General features: G+C 42.0%; 1 protein-coding gene across 1 annotated transcript in view; it reads right to left on the bottom strand.

Annotated features, from left to right (window-relative positions):
• Window positions 1-3,473: 3,473 nt before the first annotated feature.
• The window catches only part of prdm5 (PR domain containing 5), a 73,241-nt gene continuing 53,753 nt past the window's right edge, over window positions 3,474-22,961 (bottom strand). The window contains exons 14-16 of the mRNA XM_064989453.1: window positions 16,689-16,774; window positions 8,896-9,000; window positions 3,474-5,941 (exon numbers count right to left, since the gene is read on the bottom strand). Of these exons, the coding sequence (XP_064845525.1) occupies window positions 5,777-5,941; window positions 8,896-9,000; window positions 16,689-16,774 (356 nt within the window). The 3' untranslated portion in view covers window positions 3,474-5,776. The remainder of the gene's footprint in view (window positions 5,942-8,895; window positions 9,001-16,688; window positions 16,775-22,961) is intronic.

Below are 22,961 nucleotides of genomic sequence, written 5' to 3'. Positions count from 1 at the left end.
GGTGTGAGTCAGTCAATGGCTACATTTACCCGTGCTATTGTGCATGTCTGTGTGGGTGAGCCCTTGGGCCTCAGTGTATGTCTCTCTGTGTATTCTGGCGTTGAAACATTTCTTTGCGTGTCATTACCCTTGGCATCTTGTCTTAACTGGTTCATAAGCTCCAGCGTGCTCTTGGGAGATTTGTGCTGGGCGTTTCACTGTAGCCGAACCCTGAAAGACGTGTTTAGGAGGACAGAGAAAAAGAAAGAGAGAGGGAAGACTGAAGGAGAGGGAGGAGGCAGGTAAAGGGATGAGTAGAAAATGCAAAAGAGAAGAAATAGGGTGGAACTCTCATCACATTCGCACAAATGTTTAGACTAGACCAATTAAGGCTTCTCTGTCATCACCAATCACCTAATTCCCAGAACAGCTATCAGTGAACATTGTGGGAAGGAAATGGGATTTTGTAAAGATGGCTCTGGTTTGGGGAGAGGAGAGACAGCCATTACACAGCAACAGCCTTCCCAAACATTCCCAAACTAATAAGAAATTATGTGTTGAATTAGATTATGTGGTGGCTCTTGACATTTGTTTCTAGTTTCGTGAGCTACATTGAACCTTGGCAAACGCTCAGAATTTGATAGGGTTTTATGTTAAAGTGAGTTTTTGTCAAGAACATTTTGGATGGAGAAAAGTTCAATCCTCTTAGGGGCGATTCCACGACAGCGGAAATGTTTTTTGGTATCTCAGATTGTTCTGCCAATTCTCACATAGAAACTTCATTGGGAGGAAGAATGTTTGACATGTTTTTACATTTGCATCACTTGATGAAAGTTGCCATTTTAGGCCATTCTAGACCTACTGGATACATTCCTACTGTAAGACCCCATGATATGTGAACCGTACATGACAGACAACATCTTAGTGTCAAAGCATTTCAAACACAATTCTTCTCAATGAAGTTTCTATGTGAGAATTGGCAGAACATTCTGAGATACCGCAAATATTTTCTGCTCCAGCTGCCGTGGAATCGCCCTCAGTTGTTATGTGAGGTGTGAAGTTGGACCCTGGTCATTTTATCTGTATACTGTACAAGCTCTCTACACAAGGTCTCATCGTGAAGAGCACACCTGATGTCTGTTTCAGTTTAAAATGAACAGGGCAGAGGAGATTCTCCATTTCTTTAGGTATGATAATGTGCTCGACGACATTCCCCAAGTCTCTCCCGGTCGTGGCTTGTAAAGGTGCAGATGGGGCTGTGGTCACGAATGACACTGCAGAGTGAAGGCACACGCAATGCACCCGATGACAGGACTGAAGACCGCTGGGGCTATAGAGGTGGAATTACTGACTGATGCCTTTTGCTCTTCAGACATTCATTATCAACATCCAGGTTTTCTCTGTGGTATTTTACTTTTCTCTCATCCTGCCTCTAGACCTCTGTCCAATTCTCCTCTTTCCCCTCTCATCATCCCCCTCTCTCCGCCGAGAGAAAAAGAGGGGAAGAGTGTTTGTTGGATCAAGAGAAACCTCAACACATTTATCAGATATTGGTTAGAGCCTGTATTTCAGAGCCCAGGCCTGAAATACAGTTACTGCTCAGAAGGAACAGCGTATTTGACAGAACTGGAAAAACAGTCATTTAAAAGAAGCTGACATTCTTGAACTGAACATTGTTTTGGGACAATGCCTGTCCAGCTTTGTTCTCTGTACATTGTTACATTCACGGCGTTTCTCACGAGCTTCAGCCTCAGTCTGGAGTCTGAGGCATCTTGTTCAAATCAAGTCCCACATCCTGGCATTTAAAGTAAATCAATAAGAACACAATGTCTAAACTCCAAATCTGCATCTTCTCAAACAATGTGAGAACACCACTGTTCCTTTCTCACTTTTCCCTGACTATGAAAAGCCAACTGAGATTTGAGGTGTTGAACTGTTGCACCCTCTATAGCCACCATGGTTATAATCTGACCCTGCTGGTCATCTATGAATGGATGTAAAAAGGGCTTTATAAAATACATTTGATTGATAAATGCATTGCTTGTGATACTGGGCTGAATACTGTTAGAGGAGGATACCATTTTCTAAAATGCATTTCTCATGTTTTGAATCTTCAGGAAGCGTTTATGTTGGTGCGTGTGTGAGGCTGGGAATTGGGGGATATGCCTTTCCCAATTTGCTACTAATTAAATAATCCCTGTCTACCTGACCTGATAGACCCCTCCTTTTCCATGCAGTCTGGGAGACTGGAGATGAGGATAGATCGTCTCCTCATTTAAATACGCGCACACGCACACGCACACACACACACACACAGAACAAGGACAGATACAATTGTGGTGAGTATTCCACTGCAGTGCTTTCTTTGACCAGCAGAGGCTTTGAGGTCAAACTAGAGATATTTCATCTTTCTCCACCTACAACACTCAATTATCTTTACTACACTTTTCTACGACTCTTTTTCCTGCTGGTGTCGTCTTACTGACTGTCAAGTTCTTGACATCTAAGTGGTTTTGGGCATCAGGGTTTTTTGGTACCCAGCTTTAAAGGAATATCCAGGAATGTTGGTACAGAGGCCCAGAAGAGACCCACACACCCTTCCTACACAACATACACATGGATGGCACCCTGCACATGGGCACCCAACAACTCCGCATTCCCCTGGTCACGGAAGTGTTCCGGACTATCCGTTACCACGGCAACGGCGGCCAAACAGTGTGGCAAGACAACATTGTCCGTGTGATTCCCGACGTGATGGTGGTTTTGCTGTAAACCCCAGCTGGTGTGGTAATGACACTCCATGGCAGTGGGCGTAGCTGGCGTGGGGAGCTGTGGGTGGACGCTGGTCTGGTCTGGGCCCAGTCTGGTCACACTCACAGATGGGGAGGCAGAGCAGGGAACTGGGGCTTCCAGTAAAACATGTAATTAGAAACACATTGACTTGCTGGAAGCCCCGGTGTGCATGATACTACAGCTCTGTATGTGGAGATGGGGGGCTGTCCCATGAAAACACACGCTGGTAAGGGAAAAGCCATCAACCGTCTAAGCCATCAACCCTCTAAACTTTGCGTTGAGGTGTGGAAAGGGTCATTCCACGTTTGAGAAAAGCCCCCATACTTTGTTTACAATATGAACAAAAATTACAGTTTGAGAGCGTCAGCTCAGCCCTGAGGCCTGCCCACTAAGAGCAGACAGCGGGCACAGACAGCGAGCACAGCCGGCCCAGTGGGCAGAGTGTGTGCAGGGACCTGTGTGCTGGCTGAACCACGCCCGGCCCAGACAGCCATGTGGTGAACCCAGCTTCAGAGGGAGTGGAGGTTAACATGGCCACATCTGATCTGAGAATCCTGCAGAACAGCCAGCCGCCCAGTCCTCAGGAACACTGGGACTTTGAATGGAGATGCGCCTCTGTACATGTCGCTTCCCATATCCACCCTCTCCCATGTGTTTAGCACACAAGAGTAGCATAAGCCTAATCAGTCTCTGGGGGGGGGTTGGTGTTACCAGTTTAATATATCTGATTTATTGATGGATTTTGCACAAAAACAACAACACAAACAAGCACCCAAACACAGAAAATAAACATGCCGAATGCATTGGTTTTATAAACCAGAGTATGTGTTTGCGGAGACTGACTGTCAAACATGACAGGATTTATACCCACTCTTAACAGACTATTTGATGACAAGCTTAGAGACTCCCAGCTCTGGGAGTCTGATCCAGCATCCAGCTGCCATTCAGGAAATTCTCACAGACTCAGTAAACTCTTCAAAACAGCCTATCAGGAGCTTCAGCAGTGGGTAGTGTGAGAAATGAGTCCGAGTGAGTCCCTTTATAGCGAGAGGAGAGAAGAGAGTAGAGCAACCATCAGATAGCCTCTTTAGTGGGTTGCTTTAGATCAGGCAAAGTGGGAACTGTAGAGATCAGGCAGCGGTGATCAGTGGTGACTGTGGCCACTGGGGGGGAAAACACTTCAATTAGGCTCCCAGCAGACTGCTAGCCAAACCAAGAATAAGGGTAAAATTAACAACAACAAAGCGAGCAAATTTAATCAACTCAAGTGTTTTCCCGAAATACCCCAACGTCAACAGTTAATCGACACATACTTAGAATTAACAGAGTAAATGGCTGTTTGGTAAGTAATGAGGTTTTTATGAAGTACATTTCAAAACAGGAAAGTGTGATGTGAAATATTCACAGTTTGAGATGAATAGTAAAAGATACAAAATGTGTAACAGTCTGTGGAACACAGGAAGGCTATGGTCTGACCATATAAAAAGAACAGATAAACATACACAATTGCACCATCCATTAAATACATTATCCATTTAACATACAGGATTTAAAAAACAGGAGTATAAACAGAAAGAAACTGCTTGGTCCCTCAATATATGAAATAACCATATAAAACAGTCTTAGCAGACATGAAATACAGTATTATGAACATTTTGTTGCTCTTCTTTTGACAAACAGTAACAGTAACTTTGACAACAGTAATAAGGAATTTATTGCATTTCCAGACAATGCGTGGGCTGGAGGAAGGGAGTAGGCTGGCTGTGTTTGGTAAACATCTATGTCTTTCAAACTCTTTGGGAAGTGTGTTACCTGGTCATATAGCTGGAACGGAGTAAGGCACGGTACGGTTGGCATAAGACGGGAACCTAGAAGCCGATAAGCAGGAAAGAGACTTTTGGAGCGAGGCTAGTTATTGTATCGCGCTGAATTGTCTGGACATGCCACTCCCAAACTTTCCTATTAAACCTCAATTGAATGTAAAGTATAAACAGGAAGAGAAGAGCGGTTTGGAAGCAGATCAGAACAGCGTGGGTCTTGCGCCTCATCCAAACCCCCTGTGAATTGAATATGTACTCCATACTCCATAATTCCTATGTGCAGGATATGTTCCGATATTGAATTCTAATCTTTTCCATATTTTGCATTTGTATATATTTAATCGTAAAAAGAAAAGACTGCTTATTGCTCCATCTGAAATGCATAGCAGGACATCCTGTACGTTTAACACTGTAAATATACAGTGAACTCCAGGAGTGTTGGGACAGATAAATGTTTTGTTGCTTTGGCTCTGTACTCCAGCACTTTGGATTTGAAATAATATTAATGGGACAAATTAATTAATGGGACAATTAATGGGACAAATTCACTTGCATGTGTTTTAGAGTAGCCACAAGTTAAGTATTTGGTCCCATATTCATAGCACACAACAACTACATCAAGATTGTGAAGCTACAAACCTGTTGGATGCATTTGCTGTTTATTCTGGTTGTGTTTCAGATAATTTTGTGCCAAATAGAAATGAATGGTAAATTGTGTCATTTTGTAGTCACTTTTATTGTAAATAAGAATAGAATATGTTTCTAATGCATTATTTAACATTCATTTCTATAGGGCACAAAATAATCTAAAACACAACCAAAACAAAATGCATCTGACAAATTTGTAGTCACAAACTTCATGTAGTCATTATGCTCTATGAATATGGCACACAATACTTAACTTTTTACTACTTTAATACACATACTGTAAGTGGATTTGTCCCAATACTTTTGGTCCCCTAAAATGGGGGCACTATACAAAAAGTGCTGTAATTTTGATATGGATGAAAATACCTTCAAAGAAAAGCTGACAGTCTGCACTTTAACCTCATGGTCATTGTATCATTTAATATCCAAAGAGCTGGAGTACAGAACCAAAACAACCACAAAATGTGTCACTGTGCCAATACTTTTGGAGTTCACTGTAGTTTATCTTCAGTAGTATCATATACAGTAGATGGGTCCTAGCCCTCTGTCTCCCCGTGAACATTCTCCATGTGCACTTTGAGGTAGTCGTTCCTGGTGAACTTCTTATGGCACAGCGAGCACTCTGCCATGGGCCTGTTGGGGTTGTGGGTCAGCTTGTGCCTGCTCAGCATCTTCTTCAGACTGAACGACAGATCACACACCTACAGAGAGCAGAGGAGAGAGAAGTGTGTTAGTTAGCTCTGTTAGAGATTAGAACGGATTAGACCTTAACTACAATACATACACATCTCTGTTATAGTAGCTCTCTGATGGATCTTACTGAATTAATTCAGTCCTAAACTAAACAAGTATGCTGCAAAGCAATATTAAGCTTTACAATCCATATTATGGGTACAGCCAGCTGACTGAACCACATTTAATTGGTACTGGAAATCACACGAGAGAAGGCTTAGATAGAAATCCTATTTTCCCTGACATAAAGAGGGATTAAATTAAACATAACATCCATCACAAATTATCACTTTCACACCCAAAAAAACCCACTCCATTTCACACTACCAGTCACCTTAATCCTGCATTGGCATGGGTGCAGCAGTTCAACACCCGGACTCAGGCTTCCCAGCATGTCTTCTTCACACTTAAATATCATCCATTCAAAATGCAAACAGTAGTCCCCTAAAGTTCACAAGCGGTAAACCTTTCTGTGACAGAGTGTGTGTTTCTGTGATCACATCATCAACCAGGTTTAATCACCATTTAGGATGCGCATCATAACACATAGACGGCTGGAGATACAAAATACCAAAAGAATTGCACTGAAAGTCTTTAATAGTGAATCAACAATGCATTTCATAAATTGAATTCAAACACATCCTTGAAATTATTAAAAATAAAGAGATGGCCTTAACTGATAACAGTGCTGTCCTTCGTTTCCCGAACCCCCTAGTGCTAACCCAGCCAGTCTGGGCTTAAAAGACCCATCATGTCAGAGGGTTCTGAGGGTTAAGGAAACAGCCAATTTGATTGGCTTTGAGATGTAAAACTATAGTAATTTAAAAAGACACAGTTGTGGGTCTTCCATAAAACAGAATAAAAACAGTGGAAGGAAAGATGTTTTCAATTTCCAGACATGGTAAGAGGAAAGTGAGGGGGATCCAGAGACTTTAACAGGTCTTAAAAGATCCTTCCAGAGCATCAGCAGGACCCGTGGTCGCGTGTTTCTCTCTGAGAATCATTATTACTCCTGCGGTATTATAAACAGAGGGTAATTTCTCCCTCTGATCTTCTCAATGTGTTTACGTGAGATCAGTCGACTAGACCTCTCCAGAGGAGAGAGATCTTTATCTTCCTCATATTGAGTTTTAGCCCACATCTGGCCCCGTGCCACAGTCTGGCTGAGCAGAGTACATGCACACACAAGCACACATACATAAGCTTGGACACAAAAGCACGGACACACACATATGTACACATACAATCAGTGCCAGTTAAAAGTTTGGACACACCCACTCATTCCAGGGTTTTTCTTTATTTGTACTATTTTCTACATTGTAGAATAATTGTGAAGACATCAAAACTATGAAATAACACATATAGAATCATGTAGTAACCAAAAAAGTGTTAAACAAATCAAAATATATTTGAGATTGTTCAAAAATGCCACCCTTTGCCATGACAGCTTTGCACACTCTTGGCCTTCTCTCAACCAGCTTCACGAGATAGTCACCTGGAATTCATTTCAATTAACAGGTGTGCCTTGTTAAAAGTTAATTTGTGGAATGTCTTTCCTTCTTAATGCATTTGAGCCAATCTGTTGTGTTGTGACAAGGTAGGGTGGTATACAGAAGATAGCCCTGTTTGGTAAAAGACAAAGTCCATATTATGGCAAGAACAGCTGAAATAAGCAAAGAGAAACAACAATCCATCATTACTTGAGTACATGAAAGTCAGTCAATACGGAACATTTCAAGAACTTTGAAAGTCTCTTCAAGTGCATACGATAAGTTCATTAGAGTTAACAGCACCTCAGATTGCAGCCCAAATAAATGCTTCACGTAGTTCAGGGAACCAACATCTCAACACCAACTGTACAGAGGAGACCGCGTGAATCAGGTCTTCATGGTCGAATTGCCGCAAAGAAACCACTACTAAAGGACACCAATAAGAATAAGAGACTTGAAAAAAAAAGCTATGTACTTTAGACCGTGGAAATCTGTCCTTTGGTCTGATGAGTCTAAATTTGAGATTTTTGGTTGCAACTGCCGTGTCTTTGTGAGACAAAGAGTAGGTGAACGGATTTCCGCATGTGTGGTTCCCACCGTAAAGCATGGAGGATGAGGTGTGATGGTGTGGGGGTGCTTTGCTTGTGACACTGTCTGTGATTTATTTAGAAGGCACACAACCAGCATGGCTACCACAGTATTCTACAGTGATACACCATCCCATCTGGTTTGCACTTAGTGGGACTATCAATTGTTTTTCAATAGGACAATGACCCAACACACCTTCAGGCTGTGGAAGGGCTATTTGACCAAGAAGGAGAGTGATGGAGTGCTGCATCAGATGACCTGGTCTCCACAAGCACCCGATCTCAACCAAATTGAGATGGTTTGGGATGAGTTGGACCTCAGAGTGAAGGAAAAGCAGCCAACAAGTGCTCAGCATATGTGGGAACTCCTTCAAGACTGTTGGAAAAGCATTCCAGGTGAAGCTGGTTGAGAGAATGCCAAGAGTGTGCAAAGCTGTCATCAAGGCAAAGAGTGGCTACTTTGAAGAATCTCAAATATATTTTGATTTGTTTAACACTTTTTTGGCTAATACATGATGCCATATGTATTTCACAGTTTTGATGTCTCCACTATTATTCTACAATGTAGAAAATAGTAAAAAATAAAATAAAATTGACTGGTACTGTATCCCCACACCATTTGGAGTTATGGTTAAAGTGGAAATATGTAACTTTTGGTGCTACCTGACCAAATTCACATTGAAATGTGATTTATAGATCTATAATTCTACTTGAAAGCATGTCTAAGAAGTGGTAGATCTGTTCTATGTGCACTATTTCTATGCTTCCCGTTCTTAAGTTTTGGTTGTGCGTCTTTTACTTAGCAATCAGGAAACGGCGGAGCAACTTCAAAGGCCCAGAACTTACATCACACTGGAAGGGTTTCTCTCCGGTGTGGGTTCTCATGTGTTCGTCCAGACCTCTCTTCTGACTGAAGGCCTTGTTACATTCACTGCATTTATATGGCTTCTCCTGCAGGGACACACAAACAAACGCACACTTACAGACAGATCACCTCTCAACACACAGCCAACCCGTATACTATACACAAATACTGTACTCAAACAGAGACATGGACTCTCACACAATGGACACCCACAATCACACACACACCCTCATATCCTCTCACTTCAAACCCCACCGCCCCCCTAGTGAGTTTATGAAGATATGAAATGAGAGATTGTACAGCCCCTGCAGTAGGGAGGAAATGGCAAGCGTATGGGGCCATAAGGAACACATGGATCCCTCTAAAGCGTAAGAAAACACGGCACAGAAAAGCCCTTTGAACATGTACCAGTGCGCCGGCTCACTGGGGCTGTAGAATATCACCCTCTTCTCCACACCTCATCAGTTTACCAAAGAACATTTCCTCTGTGCCTTTCAGAGGCCTGTCTGGGTGTCACTCAAAAGCTCCTATCGCTCTGTGGGGGTGTGTGTTTTGTGTGTGTGTGTGTGTGATTTTCTGGGTGGACAGTCACTCTGTGGCTCTTTTTGACAAGACTCACTGATAGCAAAGTCTCTACCCATTTAGTGCGCAGTTGTCATGGGAACCGGGTGAATACAGGAAGTAAGGGTCCTGGGAAAAGAGCTATCATGTGGGCGGGACAAGGAGTGGCCAATGACACAGGATACAACCGGAGGTAAAGATCAGGTTCAATGCATATGTCTGTGAGTGTGTGTATATGAGTGAGTGTGTATGAGTGTGTGTGTGAGTGTGAGTGAGAGTGAGAAAGAAAACGAGAGACGCCTAACAGTGTGTGTGGGTGTGTGAGTAACTTGGGTGTGGAGACCAAACCAGAACATAAGTGACGGTTTGTGTATTGTAAACCGCCAGATAAACCTGCTAGTTTAATTGGTATCACTTTTCTAAGCATCACTTTCACACTTAGGGGAAAAATTCCTCCTGAATGACATACAGAAAACCAAAAAAGGTTCAAGTTCAGAGGTCAAGAAAACACACAGATGTATAGGGGTGATGTGGAGGACCCAGAATGCATCACTGTGACCCCAGTAACATCTGTATCTGCTCTTCGGCAGATGTTCACCCTTGTGACATTCAACCTGACACTCTGATTGGCTCATCTCTGAATCTGTCCAGTCAGGAGCCAGCGGGGTTATGAATGGAGGGATAAAGCTCTGTTTATGTACTGTAAGAGATCCAGTAGGATCACATTTCATATCAAACGTGGTCAATGGTCATCTCTAAACCAACATCCTCTGTAATCCAATACAAAATCAAACCCATAAACCCCTAGGCACTTCTTATGGCTTTGAAAGAATTGGAGGTAATTAGCAATATGTTGATGCTTACGCCTAGCCTACTAGAGGGCAAGGTGGAGCAACTGCCATATTGCTAATACCCATCTAAGCTGGTCCGTTCACTTAATGCTGTGATGAACCAATCAGAGACTGCTATATTGGACCAAAAGGGACCAGCTATAACTGACCAATGAAAAAGTGTTACAGTAAAACCCGTTCAGAGGTTTCCAAACTGAAAACAGAGGAGCTTGGAAGATTCTGATGGAACTTCAGAACTCTGGGCCAAAGTCAAACAAAATCAAACAGGCACCCCCACAGAGGGAACCAGTGGAATTTTAATCAGTGTGTTTACAGTCAGATCACTCTTGTCACCATCAGAGAAACTTAAAGAGATTAATAAAAAATCTCTGACCAGGCAACATGTCAGACGCTTTATACGAATCACATGTGTTCTATTGTAGTTGCCGATGGTTTGCTATGTGGGATAAACACACAACTCTAAACAGATCCATCTCTAAACTATACATTAACACTGAGCTGGAGCTCCTTCAGCCAAATGGCATTTGTTCTGCTGAGGGGTGACTTCATCGTCCAGCTCTCTGCTGTGTGTCAGCTCAGCCCATATTTCACTACTGCAGTCACGGTGCTCTGAGCAAAGACAGAGCCGGGGACACACAAAGCCATGTCTCAATTCAAACATGAATGTTTCATCAAGTCCTCGCTAGAGAATAGGAGCTGATAGGAGTGTCCCTGTGCCGCCAGCTGCCTGTTTCCACTGTACTATTTTAGGTCAGAAGCTTTATACTGTACCTGCAGTCCAGGTTCATAGAGTGCAACGTACCGATGTGTGCTTGAGCAAACAGGAAATGTACTTGAAACGTGTCAACAAAACCGACAGGGCATACTCATATGAATTAACGATCATGTAAAAAGTCATAAATAAATAAATATTTGTACATAAATACACAGTACCATGGCACACACACACACACACACACACACACACACACACACACACACACACACACACACACACACACACACACACACACACACACACACACACACATCTCATGGAAAGCGGTGATTAGGTGGAGAACTTCAGTGGGTAGAGAAGTATGCAGAGGCACGGGCAGGAAATGACCTCATGAGAGAGCAGGGTGACCATGCTCTTCCTCTCCCCACCCTGAGCAGCTTGGTCCAAGCTCTGAGTCAGTGTACATTGACATGCTCATCGTATCAACACTAACGACACCTGTCATGTCCTCACAATGTACAGTCAGGAACCCAATCACAGTCTTTCAAACTGTCAAAACTTCTCAGAATGTGCTCAGTGTCTGCTGTGAGATTGCTATTACATGTGGATGTATTCTAGTCCAACCATATACAGCTCTAAGTAGTAATCATTATCCTCCCCAGACTTAAAAAAATAACTGTGGGAGAAGCCTACGTGAGTGTCCTGGAATCTCCTCATGGAAAAAAAAAGTCCTTCAGCTTTCATGTTTGCAGAGCGAGACACTGACTGGCAAGACAGGACTCCTCTCTATTCCTGGCTGCCTGGCAGAGGTGTGTGAACCTCTATTCCTGGGTGTTAGGTTCTACAGCTTGGCTGAGCATGGAGCAGATCAACTAAAGCGTAGTGCTGGAGATGGGTAGATAAGCATTTATGGACACCTGGGACTGGTACACCATATATACACAAAAGTATGTGGACATCCCTTCAAATGAATTGGCTATTTCAGCCACACCCGTTGCTGACAGGTGTATAAAATTGAGCGCACAGCCATGCAATCTCCATAGACAAACATTGGCAGTAGAATGGCCTTACTGAAGAGCTCAGTGACTTTTAACGTGGCACCGTCATAGGATGCCACCTTTCCAACAAGTCAGTTCGTCAAATGTCAGCCCTGCTAAAGCTGCCCCAGTCAACTGTAAGTTCTGTTATTGTGAAGTGGAACAGTCTAGGAGCAACAACGGCTCAAGGGGGGTAAAGTGGTAAGCCACACAAACTCACAGAACGGGAACGCCCGAGTGCTGAAGCGCATAAAAATAATCTGTCCTCGGTTACAACACTCACTACCAAGTTTCAAACTACGTCTGGAAGCAATGTGTCGCACAAGGACTGTTCATCGGGAGCTTCATGAAATGGGTTTCCATGGCCGAGCAGCCGCACACAAGCTTAAGATCAACACATCAATGTCCAGCGTCGGCTGGAGTGGTGTAAAGCTTGCCGCCAGGACAATGCAACCTGCCCGAATGCATAGTGCCAACAGTAAAGTTTGGTGGTGGAGGAATAACGGTCTGGGGCTGTTTTTCATGGTACAGGCTAGGCCTCTTAGTTTCAGTGAAGGGAAGTATTAACGCTACAGCATACAGTTGAAGACAGAAGTTTACATACACCTTAGCCAAATACATTTAAACTCAGTTTTTCACAATTCCTGACATTTAATCCTAGTAAAAGTTCCCTGTCTTAGGTCAGTTAGGATCACCACTTTATTTTAAGAATGTGAAATGTCAGAATAATAGTTGAGAGAATTACTTATTTCAGATTTGATTTATTTCATCACATTCCAAGTGTGTCAGAAGTTTACATACACTCAATTAGTGTTTGGTAGCACTGCCTTTACATTGTTTAACTTGGGTCAAATGTTTAGGGTAGCCTTCCACAAGCTTCCCACAATAAGTTGGGTGAATTTTGTCCAATTCCTCCTGACAGAGCTGGTGTGACTGAGTCAGGTTTGTAGGCCTCCTTGCTCGCACACGCTTTTTCAGTTCTGCACACACATTTCCTATAGGGTTGAGGTCAGGGCTTTGTGATGGCCACTCTAATACCTTGACTTTGTTGTCCTTAACCTTTTGTGAATAGGGGGCAGTATTTTCATTTTTGGAAAAATAACGTTCCCGTAGTAAACGGGATATTTTGTCAGGACAAGATGCTAGAATATGCATATAATTGACAGGATAGAAAACATTCTAAAGTTTCCAAACCTGAAAAAATATTGTCTGTGAGTATAACAGAACTGATGTTGCAGGCGAAAGCCTGAGAAAAATCCAAACAGGAAGGGACTCTTATTTAGAAGGCTCTGCGTTCCTATGCGTCCCTATTGAGCAGTGAATGGGCTATCAACCAGATTACTTTTTCTATGGCTTCCCTACTGTGTCTAGTGTCACAATACATAGTTTCAGGCTTTTATTTTGAAAAATGAGCCTGAACGTCAACATTGCGTCAGTGGTCAGCTGAAGTCTCTCATAGTGTTTGGTGCGTAAAGGACAAATGCGGCCATTGTTTCTCTCTCTCCTACTAAGAAGCCACCAGTCCCGGTTGATATATTATCAAATAGATATTTGAAAAACACCTTGAGGATTGATTATAAACAATGTTTGCCATGATTCTGTCGGTATTATGGGACTAATTTGGAATATTGTTCGGAGTTGTAGTGACCGCAATTTCCGGTCGATTTCTCAGCGAACGTGAAGAACAAACAGAGCTATTTCGCCTACAAAAATAATATTTTTGGAAAAAAGGAACATTTGCTATCTAACTGGGAGTCTCTTAAGTGAAAACATCCAAAGCTCATCAAAGGTAAACGATTTAATTTGATTGCTTTTCTGATTTCCGTGACCAAGTTACCTGCTGCTAGCTGGACAAAATGCTATGCTAGGCTATTGATAAATTTACACAAATGCTTGTCTAGCTTTGTCTGTAAAGCATATTTTGAAAATCTAAGATGACAGGGTTATTAACAAAAACCTAAGCTGTGTCTCAATATATTTCATTTGTGATTTTCATGAATAGGAATATTTTCTAGGAATTTATTATTTATATCCGTTGCGTTATGCTAATTAGTGTCAGATGATGACAACGGTCCCGGGATGGGGGATGGGGTGTCACTAGAGGTTTTAAGCCATTTTTCCACAACTTTGGAAGTATGCGTGGGGTCATTGACCATTTGGAAACCCCATTTGCAACCAAGCTTTAACTTCCTGACTGGTGTCTTGAGATGTTGCTTCAATATGTCCATATAATTTTCCTACCTCATGATGCCATCTATTTTGTGTAGTGCTCCAGTCCCTCCTGCAGCAAAGCACCCTCACAACATGATGCTGCCACCCCCGTGCTTCACAATGGGTTTCTTTGGCTTGCAAGCCTCCCACTTTTCCTCCAAACATAACTGGTCATCAGACCAGAGGAAATTTCTCCAAAAAGTACGATCTTTGTCCCCATGTGCAGTTGCAAACCGTAGTCTCGCTTTTTATGGCGGTTTTGGAGCAGTGGCTTCTTCCTTGCTGAGTGGCCTTTCAGGTTATGTCGATATTGGACTCGTTTTACTGTGGATATAGATGCTTTTGTACCGGTTTCCTCCAGCATCTTCACAAGATCCTTTGTTGTTGTTCTGGGATTCATTTGCACTTTTCACACCAAAGTACGTTAATCTCTAGGAATCTCAGAATCTCTCCTTCCTGAGAGATATGACGGCTGCGTGGTCCCATGGTGTTTATACTGGCATACTATTGTTTGTACAGATGAGCGTGGTACCTTCAGGCGTTTGGAAATTGCTCCCAAAGATGAACCAGACTTATGGAGGTCTACAATTTGTTTTCTGAGGTCTTGGCTGATTTCTTTTGATTTTCCCATGAAGTCAAGCAAAGAGGCACTGATTTTGAAGGTAGGTCTTGAAATACAGCCACAGGTACACCTCCAAATGACTCAAATGATGTCAATTAACCTATCAGAAGCTTCTAAAGGCATGACATCATTTTCTAGAATTTTCCAAGCTGTTTAAAGGCACAGTCAAGTTAGTGTATGTAAACTTCTGACCCAGTGGAATTGTGATACAGTGAATTATAAGTGAAATAATCTGTCTGTAAACAATTGTTGGAAAAATTACTTGTGTCATGCACAAAGGAGATGTTCTAAACTATAGTGTGTTAACAAGAAATTTGTGGAGTGGTTGAAAAACGAGTTTTAATGACTTCAACCATAGTGTACGTAAACGTCCGACTTCAACTGTACATTCAAGACGATTCTGTGCTTCCAAATCTGTGGTCAATGCCTGACCTCACTAATGCTCTTGGCTGAATGGAAGTAAGTCCTCACAGCAATGTTCCAACATCTCGTGGAAATCCTTTCCAGAAGAGTGGAGGCTGTTATAGCAGCAAAGGGTTGACCAACTCCATATTAATGTCCATGATTTTGGAATGAGATGTTTGACAAGCAGGTGTCCGCACACGTCACGTAGTGTATCTTAGACACACACAATTGTAAATATAAACACAGTAGCATGTGTAGATTTTCCTACATAAAAACAGAAAAGAATGCTTAAGGATATATACATGTGACTTATGGAATACACCATAAGTCATGTCATAGTAAGAAGTTATTTCCTAGCTCATTTGGAGGTTAAAAACATCCGGCAGCAAAAACAGCTCTCAACGAAAACAGATCCAGAATGTTACTGTTATTCCTTGGTAGGGTTGGGAATTGCCAGGGACCTCACAATACGATATTATCATGATACGATATGTATTGTGATTCGATTAGGGCTGTCACATACCCCTCAAAAAAATATTAGTCAAATCGAGTCATTGGTCAAAATGTTTAAATATCTATTTTTCCATATATAGACACACCCTATGTGTTTTTATAAAATCAACTATAAATACTAAAACTTGTCTGATGTCTTAAGCACGCTGTTTGATTAAATAACTAAGACACACAAATGACTCAAGAGGGAGCCAGAGATCAAGATAGCCTAACCAGAAAAAATATATATATATTCCCGACCCCCCCAACACCAATATATCTTACCATTTCTACCGACCAGTCGACTAAATGGGGTCAGCCCTAGATTCTATACTGCGATTTGATGTTCCAAACATATTGCTCACAATGTCTACTACAGAGAGACAAGAGAGAGCAATGAATAAATGAGTTTTGATCAGTCATTAAATAAAAGCGCTGAAAACATGTTGGCTCACTATTTAAAAAGAAGATGGAGAACAAGCTATAGAATGAAAAATATCAGAGTTTTGGTTCAGGTACAACCGACTAGCACTAGATAACTAACTACAATAGCAAAAAAGAAACTGGGGACTTGGGAGTCAAATATTGATATAATATTGTACAAACCTGATATTGTGATATGTAACTGTATACATTTCCCCCCCATCACTATTCCTTGGCTTTCATGACTGGTTTTTACACTCAAATACATACAGAGACATACATGTGTGAATACACATACACGCATAGGGGTGTGAGAATGGAAAGAGGAGGAGAAGAAGGTAAAGGGAAATCTAACCAATTCCATGTGGCAGAGAAACACCAACACCTCAAACTGTGCCTGGAACAAAGAGAGGAGAGAGTGTGTGGTAGAAGTGGGTGTGGAAAAGAGACTTACCCGAGTGTGTGTGCGAATGTGCATCTTCAGTCCATCATTCTTGCTGAATGCTTTGTCACAGTAAGGACACTGGTATGGCCGCTCACCTAGAGAGAAGCATCAACAGAAGGATCGACACACATCAGCGAGAAGGAAACATCAAAATCAATACAGAGATAATTACAAATGCAGTGTGCAGATGCTCTTAAGTAGTTTAGATAAGCACACATTTGTCTACACACTAGGCAGTATGCAAAAAACTCTTTGAAACACAAAATACTACACAATGATCAAACACTAGACATATATACACACACATCCACCCAAAACTACTATGACCACGGTAATCTTCAAACAGTGCAGATCTAAGCTCAGAGGAATTGGAGGCATGAAGAAAATGTAGGGGGAAAATCCAAATTTTTGCGCTGCGGCTGGCCACATGCAGACCCTGATCAAAGTTATCTGTTTCCTGCCGGCCGGGCCTCCAGCTCTGATGCAGTGCCGCAGAAAGACGGGAGGGGAGATCTTCATGTTTATGCCACCCCTGCCCCTAAACTAGAGCTGCTGGCGCTGCCATGCACCGATGCACTACACTGCACTCTGACACTGATGGGGGCCACAAAAAAATCTGAACTCATCATGAGGGCCGCAGTGGATCATGGGTCTGCGTACCCACATCCATACCCACATGCAGTCAGAGCTGGTCCTAGCCTTTTGGGGGCCCTTGCGAGCAAAACATTTGAACAGCCCCCTTCCTGATAGCAAAGTTTTATACACTTCATTTCCTGCAATTCTACACATTTTGCCATGGGGCGTAGACAGTGCTTAATTTGAGCCGGATCCTGCCGGAACAGGATCTGGCACCTCTCAGTTTTAGACTGTTTCATTCCAGGAACCCATTTGCCAGGATTTGGTACCCCTCATGGCATAATTCTTTTTTTCACTGTTTGCAATGTAAAAAATGTAATAAAAGCAATCAGGGTTAATTCGAGTTGCCTCCTCTGTAATTCCCCTTCCCCCTAAAAAACATTGTGAAAACGTGCCTGATAAGAATTGATTTGAGAGAGTCCGGCCCAGGTTTTTGGATTGCACAACATTGTAGCCTATAGACAAATGCATGTCCATTGCTGTGGGGAGAGAGAGAAGCATGCCGGTATCTCTCACAGAACTAGAATGCCATTTACTTTCTATGATTGCTCTCCCTCTCTCTGCTCTGATAGACATTAGCCTGCAACTCATCTCTCCAGCGTTGTATTTATGTACTCATAGCCACGGGAAGGGTACTGGAGGTTCTGGCAGTAGCCCTGATGAATTGAAATACATTTGCCAAGAAGTTATAGAATTACTGCTGTCTGTTCAGAAAGAAATGCAATAATTCAGAAGACTACACCTGGAGTAAACCTATAATTTAGTCACAGAAGATCAATAGCTTATTTTTATTTTATTTTTTAAATGTGTCTAGCTGTGGATTGTGTGTAGCCCAATAACAGGCCATGCCTACAGTTGGGAACATGTGGCAAATCTGTCAGTGAATAGCATGCAGCCAAAACAGGGCTTTCACAATATTACAAATACAATCGTGGGAAAACACAGATTGGAAAGCAAATGGCTCCCGCTGAAAAGAGAAGACTAATCTGCCTTTAGGCTACCAAATATGTTACCAACTTCCAAATAGGCTTATTGAGCAAGCAGCATTGTTTTGCAAAGGAAAACAAGAGAGAGGCTTTTGACACAAGGGCATCAGCCATCGCTGATGAGTGAGCTGCGCATCATTGGATGATTCAGTTAATCTGGAAAGCTTTTTTAGGACTATAATGTCCTCCTCATATTGTACAATATGTGTGTCTCCACACACCTCGGCCTTGGCTATTGATGGATTCAAGACATTTTTAATGATCTCAGTTTCAGTGTCAAAGTGGCCTGTCATTTCAATACATTTTTCGGCATTGAAAAAGATTCTGCCAAAGACTGCAGTCATGTAAAATGATGTATAAATACATAAAAAAGGTCTTCCCGGACCCGAGGCTACAAACTTTTTGTTCCGGCACCTGCCAATTTACAAATGAAGCACTGGGCATAGAAAATACGTTGCAGTATTAACTCATTTCATACAATTCTACTCATTTTGCCATGGGGAAGAGAGAAATGTTTGCAGTTTTTAATTTACCAATCTAAACAATGTTAGGTGACATGAGTGAGTGAATGTCAGTAAGTGACACAAGAGAAAAACTGCTGATGCACAGCCACATTTTTTTAATTGCATCTTGTGTATTCATTCTACTATTCTAACTCTCAATAGTAAGTTGGTCCGTGGACCTGTGCTGAGCATAAATCTGGTTCTTCTCAAGGCCCTTTTCTCCCTCTGCCTCTGGTTGTGCTCTGATGCTTTTCTATGCAGGGAAACCCTTCTCCAGGCTCTAGGTCCTCACAGGAACTACAATTATGAAGGGATTCTATGGTTGTTAGGTTCGGGTAGAGGTTATTATAATGTAGATGTGTTCTGAGAAGATCCTCACTGGGCAATGATGAAGAAAAGCAAACATAACTCCCACAAACCTTCTCAGAATCAGATAAAGTCAAATATCCTTTTATTCAGCGTTTCCCAAACTTGGACCTCGGGACCCCAAAGGGTGCACGGTTTGGTTTTTGCCCTAACACGACACAGCTGATTCAAATTATCAGCTGTGTAGTGCTAGGGCGAAAAACTAAACGTGCACCCCTTGGGGTCTCGAGGACCGAGTTTAGAAAACCCTGCTTTTATCTTATTCGAATAAAATAAAATGGTACACACTCACAAATCTGCTTATAGTTTTATGTGAGGAAATAATGATTGATTATTTGTCACACTAATCCATGTGTTCTTTCTAGTGAGAGAAAAGGCCTCACAATCAGTAGTACCGCTTGTCTCATGAAAATACATAGCTCCAAAGTAAGAACACACTACAACCCATAGTCATGCTGGCCCGGCTGAGCTGAGCCCGGGCCCAGTGGATCAAAGACAGGCCAGCCTAACTCCCAGAGATCCTATCTGAGCACGCTCTGTACGATGGCAAAGAGGATGTGACAGGCTGTCAGTCAAACAGCCAGCAGACACGTGGATCTATTTACCCCAGAGCTGATCCGCAGCCCAGATAGCACAACCAGCACTGATTTACCAACCTATATATGGAATATGAGGTAACTCATATAACCGCAGTGAAAATACCCCTTCCAAAGGAAAATACAGTGCAATTACTAAGGTAGTATTTTGGGGTTCCACCATGGTTACAGTGTCTTCAGAAAGTAGTAAGTAAAGCCTGAATTCAAAATCTACACACAATACATCAGAATGACAAAGTGAAAACATGTTTTAACAAATGTTCAAACATTTACTGAAAATGAAACACAGAAATATTTAATTCACGTAAGTGTTCACAATCCTGAGTCAATACTTTATTAAAGCACCTTTGGCAGCAATTACAGCTGTGAGTCTTTCTGGGTAAGTCTCTAAGAGGTTTTCACACCTGGATTGAGTAACATTTGCCCATTATTCTTTTCAAAATTCTTGATGCTCTGTCAAATTGGTTGTTGATCATTGCTAGACAAACACTTTTTGGTCTTGCCATAGATTTTCAAGTAGATTTAAGTCAAAACTGTAACTCGGCTATTCAGGAACATTCACTTTCTTCTTGGTAAGCAACTCCAGCGTAGATTTGGTCTTGTTATTTTCCTGCTGAAATGTGAATTAATCTCCCAGTGTCTGGTGGAAAGCAGACTGAACCAGGTTTTCCTCTAGGATGTTGTCTGTGCTTAGCTCCATTCTGTTTCTTGTTTTATCTTATGAAAAACTTCCCAGTCCTTAATGATTACAAGCATACCCATAACATGATGCAGCCACCACTATGCTTAAAAATACAGAGAGGGTACAACTGTAGTAATGTGTTGTATTTGCCCCAAACCTAACATTTTGCATTCAGGACATTGCTCTGCCACATTTTCTGCAGTGTTACTTTAGTGGCTCGTTGCAAACAGCATGTTTTAGAATATTTTTTCTATTCTGTACAGGCTTCATCCCTTTCACTCTGTCAATTAGGTTAGTATTGTGGAGTAACCACAATGTTGTTGATCCATCCTCAGTTTTCTCCTATCACAGCTATTAAACTCTAACTGATTTAAAGTTACCATTGGCCTCATGGTGAAATCCCTTAGTGGTTTCCTTCCTCTCCGGCAACTGTGTTAGGAAGGACGCCTGTATCTTTGTAGTGGCTGGGTGTATTGATACACCATCCAAAGTGTAATTCATAACTTCTCCATGCTCAAAGGGATATTCAATGTCTGCTTTTTTAAAATCCATTTAACAATAGATGTTCTTCTTTGCGAGGCATTGGAAAACCTTCCTGATCTTTGTGGTTGAATCTGTGTTTGATATGCACTGCTAGAATGAGGGACCTTACAGATAATTGTATGCGTGGGGTACAGAGATGAGGTAGTCATTCAAAAATGTTAATCACCATTATTCATACAGAGTAAGTCCATGCACCTTATTATGCGACTTGTTAAGTAAATGTTTACTCCTGAACTTATTTAGGCTTGCCATAACAAAGGGGTTGAAAACGTATTGACATTTCATCTTTTCATCTTTAATTCATTTGTAAAAATGTCAAAAAACATACTTCCACTTTGACATTATGGTGTATTGTGTGTAGGCCAGAGACCTAAAAAAATCTAAATTCAGGCTGTAACGCAACAAAATGAAGAAAAAGTCAAGGGGTGTGAACGCTTTCTGAAGGCACTGTATTTTACTGCTTCTGAACAACTGAAGTCAGGAGAATTAAATTCCTTTCACAGAGAACCGCAGTAAATTATAGGTAACTAGACCACAACAGTCACGACCAGGTAACACCAATGTATGAAACTAAAGACAAGACTATTTTGGCTCATTTCTGGGTTAATAGAATCAGGGTATTTTGGACAAAATTAGTCCCCTTAGAATAAGAGCTGTTCCTGCCACTGTAAATAGAACAGTTCCAGGGGGAGAAGTGAGACAGCAAAATGGTAACTTAATAAAACACCGCCTTAAGAGATACTGATGACTGTGTGTGTGTGTGTGTGTGTGTGTGTGTGTGTGTGTGTGTGTGTGTGTGTGTGTGTGTGTGTGTGTGTGTGTGTGTGTGTGTGTGTGTGTGTGTGTGTGTGTGTGTGTGTGTGTGTGTGTGTGTGTGTGTGTGTGTGTGTGTGTGTGTGTCCTTGTGGGTACCACAATCTAATTCCTCCTACACTTTGTTGTAGTCTAATACCTCTTCACTGACTCAAATTTGAAGAGGAAAAAGCGAGAGTGTTTTAATTAGATAGAGGAGGAATTGATGGAGGAGATGTTTTGCTCCTGTATGTAATAAGGTTAATAAGATGAGTGTCCCAGAGAGACAGGGAGTTAACATGCAGAGATGCCTATCCAATCAGAGGAACCACAACCACCCAGAGAGAGAGAGAGAGAACATCAGCAGAGAAATAATCACCCATAATAAACATTTAGCTCTGTTTGGGGCTAATTCCCCACTGACACAAACTCAACTCAAATCCATCATGTACTGTACAGGATTATGTGGTTTCAGGTTAAACACTACATTATTGTAGGGCATTGTCTATTACCAGACTCTTTTGAGAGTAGAGCAGTCAGCGAGGGTGCATCCTTTACAGATTCACTCATTTTCAGGGGAGGAAAAACATTTCCAATCTGTTTAAGTCCTCTCTAACTCAAGGATGAGATTCTATTGGTTTGTTTTCAATTGTGTCTGACCATTTCTTCCAACCCAGTACATTTTTGCCAGTCAAAGTTAGGCTAGCCATCGCTTTGCTGTCCTCATAAACCAGCAGTGGCCACAAGGGAGCTAACCAGGACCAGGGAGGGACAGAGCAGTACTGTCCTGTTTCATCCATCCAACACATAGCTTGTAAAGGGATAACAACAGGCCTCGTACAGTACAGAATGATCACGCATTCAGAAATGTGCAGAGACGGCAGCTCAAACCCCCAAACCCCAAAAATCCTTCTGCTCAATTTCAGTCTCTTGAAGGCCTTTGTTGACAAACAGGAAAATCTGAATCCCAGATGGGCATAGAGACGGAGGAGAGAGAATCTGTCTGTTATGTAAGCATGGCAGGGTATCAGATTAAGGCCTGGAAGAAGGCATTAGTGTTTTAATATGGTCGGCACAGTGTGCTCTGCTCTGTGGCTTAGAGCGCATCCCTCTGGGTAAGAGCAGAGGACGAGGCTGATATACTGATACACTGTACAGACACCCACACCCTGCAAATA

Source organism: Oncorhynchus masou, chromosome 15, assembly GCF_036934945.1.
Source record: "Oncorhynchus masou masou isolate Uvic2021 chromosome 15, UVic_Omas_1.1, whole genome shotgun sequence".
In the NCBI taxonomy this organism is placed as follows: domain Eukaryota; kingdom Metazoa; phylum Chordata; class Actinopteri; order Salmoniformes; family Salmonidae; genus Oncorhynchus; species Oncorhynchus masou.
The sequence above is the reverse complement of the archived record's forward strand: the minus strand, read 5'-3'. Positions and strand labels throughout refer to the sequence as shown.